Source organism: Elephantulus edwardii, unplaced genomic scaffold, assembly GCF_000299155.1.
Source record: "Elephantulus edwardii isolate Elephantulus edwardi_28Jun2011 unplaced genomic scaffold, EleEdw1.0 scaffold00266, whole genome shotgun sequence".
Taxonomy (NCBI): Eukaryota; Metazoa; Chordata; class Mammalia; order Macroscelidea; family Macroscelididae; genus Elephantulus; species Elephantulus edwardii.
Genome location: NW_006400016.1, coordinates 268,833 through 274,159, shown reverse-complemented (window position 1 = coordinate 274,159; position 5,327 = coordinate 268,833). Strand labels below are relative to the sequence as shown.

At 41.9% G+C, this 5,327-nt stretch overlaps 1 protein-coding gene across 1 annotated transcript in view; it reads right to left on the bottom strand.

The window, feature by feature from the left end:
- Positions 1-1,537, bottom strand: part of ZNF565 (zinc finger protein 565) — a 15,995-nt gene extending 14,458 nt beyond the window's left edge. The window contains exon 1 of the mRNA XM_006899705.1: positions 1,529-1,537. Coding sequence (XP_006899767.1) covers positions 1,529-1,537 — 9 coding nt within the window. The remainder of the gene's footprint in view (positions 1-1,528) is intronic.
- Positions 1,538-5,327: the final 3,790 nt, after the last annotated feature.

Here is a 5,327-nt window from a genome sequence, read left to right as displayed (position 1 = left end):
TTTCTGCATCAATTGATAGGACCATATGGTTCTTGTTCTTTGCCTTGTTGATGTGATGAATTACATTGATTGTTTTCCTTATGTTGAACCATCCTAATCCTGTAGCTTTGAACTAGCATTGTAATTTGTTAAGTGATATAACACCTAACCCAAGTATAAAAACGAATAAATATCCTTCACTGGGGAGGCAGTTTTTGAGAAAAGTCTCTCTGCTCTCCCAAATCTTCAATAAAGTGCTTTTGATATTGTAATTTGTCTTTCTTATTGGCAAGTGACTACAGAAAGAACCCTTTGTGTTCACTAACATTCATTAGTAATAAAACTATTACAAAAATCAAAGGATTGATAAACAGAAAATTAAAAGTGGTCCATACTACTGGTGGGAAAAGGATATGATCAGGAAAGAGAACGTAGGTTTCTTGTATACTATAGTCATCTAGTGATAAACATACTGGTGTTTATTTTATATGTTTGTGTGTGTAATAAATATACAAACATGTTGTTGTTGTGTAGTTGAACTGGAACTGACCTATAGCTGACCCTTTGGTGGGTTTTCAGGAGGAGACTACCTGCATGCCTTTGGTACTGCAGCACAGCTTCTTGCCACTAGGCCATCAGCACTCCATATCTTTTTGCATGTGTATGTGTATAAATATATGTATATATGTGTATATGTATGCATATATATGTATGTCATATCTTTTTTGTATATATATGTATGTATGTATGTATGTATATGTATGTGTGTGTATATACATATAAAATACACACATATGGAATACCATGGACTGACAGGAGAACAAACAGGTTCATCTAGAGAGGGTGAAGCCATGTTGCTCCTTGGAGGCAAGGATTCTGAGGCTTTGTCTGACATACTTTGGGCATGCTGCAAGGAGGGATCAGTCCTTGTAGAGGGACATCATGCTTGGGAGGGCAGAGGGATGGAGAAAGAGAGGGAGACCATCCATGAGATGAATTGATGCAGTGACTGGGGTAATGAGGGTAGGTGTGTCAGAGACAGTAAAGCTGGCACAGGACAGAGCAGGTTTCAGGGCTATTGTACATAGGGTCACTATGAGATGCAAGCAACTCAACAACACATAACAGCAACAACATGGAATATACACACACACACACACGCACACACACACAGAATATACATATACACACACATACAAATTCAAACTCACTGCTATTGAGTTGGAACTGACCCATAGCTGACTCTTCAGTGGTTTTCGGAGGCTATAAACAAACAGCTTTGAAAGAGTCTGTCCATCTTTCTCCCTCAGAGCAGCTGGTGGATTCAAACTGCCTCCTTTTAGGTTATCAGTGGAACTCCCTATTGACTTTCCACCAGATATCTCTATGTATATACACACTAATATATGCTAAGAGAAAGGATGAGAACAGATTATGAAATGAGGATAAGCAAGACAGGGACAGAATTTGTGAAAACTCCCCACAAACATTCACATTACATGGAGAAAAAGAAAAGATTATTTTAGGGATAGAGAAAATTTCAACTTACCTGGGCCATCTCTTTTGGAATTGCCTGACCTGATCCACTTTCTTTGGCTTCTTATCTTATACCAGTGAAGAGTCCTGAAAAACCAGAAATGAGAGTCTCAGGGGAAAATGACTGACAAACCAAACTTGCTCCCCAACCAGAACCCAATCAATCACTTCTCAGTCACTTCTGATTGAATGTAATCCCAAGTGTCCAAGCAGAATTTTGCTCCATGATGTTTTCAATGGCTCATTTTTTAGGACGTAGATTGTTTTTGTTGTTAGGTGCCATCAAGTCGAGTAGGTCCCATAGCCACCCTATGAACAAAAGATAGAACCCTGTCCTATCCTTTGCCATTGTTGCATTTCCTGACACAAGTCCATTGCAAGCCAGCTGCTTCAGAGTATTCCTCTCTTACCAACCCTACACTTTTCCAAGCATGATTTCCCTCTCCAAGGAATAGCCTCCTCTAGCAACATGTCCAAAATATGTGAGATGAAGCTTAATCATCTTTGCCTTCAATCAACACTGACTGTACTTTCTCCAAGACACATTTGTTTCTTTTAGCAGTCCATGGGATATTAAGCACTTTTCTCAAACACTACAGTTCAAAGGCATCATTTTTTTCTTCTGTCATTTTTATTTATTGTTTCCATATTTGTTCCCATTCCCAAAAAAGGTGATCCAACATAATGTGGAAACTACTGAACAGTATTATCACATGCAAAGAAAATACTGCTAAGATTATTAAAAAATGGCTAAAACGGTACACAGATGGGGAACCACCAGAAGTTCAAGCAAGATTCACAAGAGGCTGTGGAACCAGGGATATCACTGCTGATGTCAGATGGATCTTGGCTGAAAGTAAAGAGTACCAGAAGAATGTCTTTATTGCTGTAATATGCTTTATTGACTATGCAAAAGCATTTGACTGTGTGGATCATAATAAGAACAAGTTAAGGCTAACGTTGAGAAGAATAGGAATTCCAGAACACCAAAATGTGCTTATATGAAATCTATATCTAGAACAAGAGGCTGTGTTATGAACAGAGCAAGGGAACACTGTTGTTGTTGTTGTTATGTGCCATTGAGTCACTTGCGACACATAGGGACCCTATGTACAACAGTCCTAAATCCTGCTTTAATCCTGTGCCAATCTCACTGTCTCTGACACACCCACCCCCCGTTACCTCAGTCATTGAAATCAATCCATCTCATAGAGGGTCTTCCTCTCCTACACTGTCCCTCCACACTTCCAAGCATGATGTCCCTCTCCAAGATCTGGTCTCTCTTTGCAATGTCCAAAATATGTCAGATAAAGCTTCAGAATCCTTGCCTCCAAAGAGCAGTCTGGTTTAATTCTCTCTAAATGAACCTGATTGTTCTCTTAGCAGTCCATGGTATTCAATACTCTTCTCCCACTCCACAGCTCAAAGGCCTCAATTCTCCACCTATCATCCCTAGTCATTGTGCAGCTCTCTAACACATAGCAAGTGACTGCGAACACCATGGCCTGTGTCAGGCACCCCTTAGTCTCCAGAGTGACACCACTGCTCTTCAGTACTTTGGAGAGGTCTCTAACGGCAGACTTTCCCATTGCAATACATCTTCTGATTTCCTGGATGGCAAACTAAGGCAGTTAACAATCTCAATCTCTTCACCATCTATCATGATGCTGCCCCTTGACCCAGTAGTGAGGCTCTTTGTTTTCTTGATATTGAGCCTCAATCCATATTGAAGGCTACAGTCTTTGACGTTCTGTAGCAAGCACGTTAGGTCCTCCTTAGTTTCAGCAAGCAGGGTTGTGTCATCTGCATAATGCAGATTGTTGATGAGTCTTCCTCCAATCTTGATACCACATTTCTCCTCATACAGCCCAGCCTCCCGGAAAATCTGTTCTGCATATAGATTGAAACGGTATGGAGATAGGACACATCCCTGGCGTATGCCCTTTCCAATTTTGAACCATGCAGTGTTTCCTTTCTCTGTTCTGATGACTGCCCCCTGGATCAAGTATAGGTTTCGTATTAGCACAATCAAGTGTTCTGGGATCCCCATTCTTCTCAGAGTTAGCCACAGTTTGTTGTGATCCACTTAGTCAAACGCCTTTGCATAATCAAAGGTATAATCAAGGCACCTTGCATAATCAAGAAGGAGTCTGCAACTCTTGGGGCAAGCTTGGGAGGCAGAGTGCAGCGTGAAAGGCATTTGAGAAGGGAAGAGAAGGCCCAGGAGGCGGGACCCCACCCAAGAGGTAACAAGGGAACACTACACGGTCTAAAATTAAGAAACAAGTGTGTCAGGGTTTTATCCTCTTTTCATACCTGTTCAATCTGTATGTTTAGCAAATTATTCAAGAAGCTGGAATCTATAAAGAAGAATTTAGCATCAAGATCCAAGGAAGGCTCATCAATAACCTGTCTTATGTAACTTGGCCAACTAGCTGGAAGAGATTTATATTTGTTCCCATTCCAAAGAAGGGTGACCCAACAGCGTGTGGAAACTATAGAACAATATCATTGATTTCACATGCAAGCAAGATTCTACTGAAGATTATCCAAAAACGACTAAAACAGCCCATCAGCAGAGAATTGTCCGGAGTCCAGTCTGGGTTTAGAAGGAGTCGTGGTACTAGGGATATTGTAGCTAATGTTAGATGGATCCTAGCTGAAAGCAGGGAATACCAGAGGAATGTCTATCTGTGTTTCATTGACTATGCAAAGGCATTTGACTGTGTGGATCATAACAAACTGTGGCTGACTCTGAGAAGAATGGGAATCCCAGAACACTTGATTGTGCAAATGCCAAACCTCTATTTGGACCAAGAGGCAGTTGTCAGAACAGAGCAAGGAAATACTGCATGGTTCAAAATTGGAAAGGGCATACGCCAGGGATGTGTCCTATCTCCATACCTTTTCAATCTATATGCAGGACAGATTATCTGGGAGGCTGGGCTGTATGAGGAGAAATGTGGTGTCAGGATTGGTGGAAGATCTATCAACACTCTGTGTTATGCTGATAACACAACCTTGTTTGCTGAAACTGAGGAGGACCTGAAGTGCCTGCTGCAGAGGGTCAAGGACTGCAGCCTTGAATTATGGATTGAGGCTCAATATCAAGAAGACAAAGATTCTCACCACTGGACCAACTGGCAGCATCAAGATGGATGGTGAAGAGATTGAGACTGTTCACAGCTTTAGTTTGCTTGACTCCACAGTCAACACTCTTGGCACTAGCATCCAGGAAATTAAAAGACGTACTGTGATGGGAAAGTCTGCTTTTAGGGACCTCTCAAAGTACTGATGAGCAATGGTGTCTCTCTGAAGACTAAGGTGTGTCTGATACAGGCCATGGTCTTTGCAATCACTTGTTATGAGTCAGAGAGTTGGACAATGACTAGGGAAGATCAAAGGAGAATTGATGCCTTTGAGCTGTGGTGCTGGAGAACTGTGTTGAGGGTACCATGGACTGCTAACAAACAGATTCATCCTAGAGAGGGTTAAACCAGGTGGCTTCTTGGAGGCAAGGATTCTGAGGCTTTGTCTGACATGTTCTGGACATGTTGTAAGAAGGGACCAGTCCTTGGACAGGGACATCATGTTTGGGAAGGTGGAAGGATGGCACAGGAGGGGAAGGCCCTCTATGAGGTGGATTGATTCAGTGACTGGGGTAATTGGGGTGGGTGTACTGGAGACAGTGTTATTGGCACAGGACAGAGCAGAGTTTGACGGCACATAACATCAACTACAACAACATGTAGATAACACATCCTTGCTTGCTGAAAGTGAGAAGGTCTTGAAACACTTGCTGCCCAAGATCA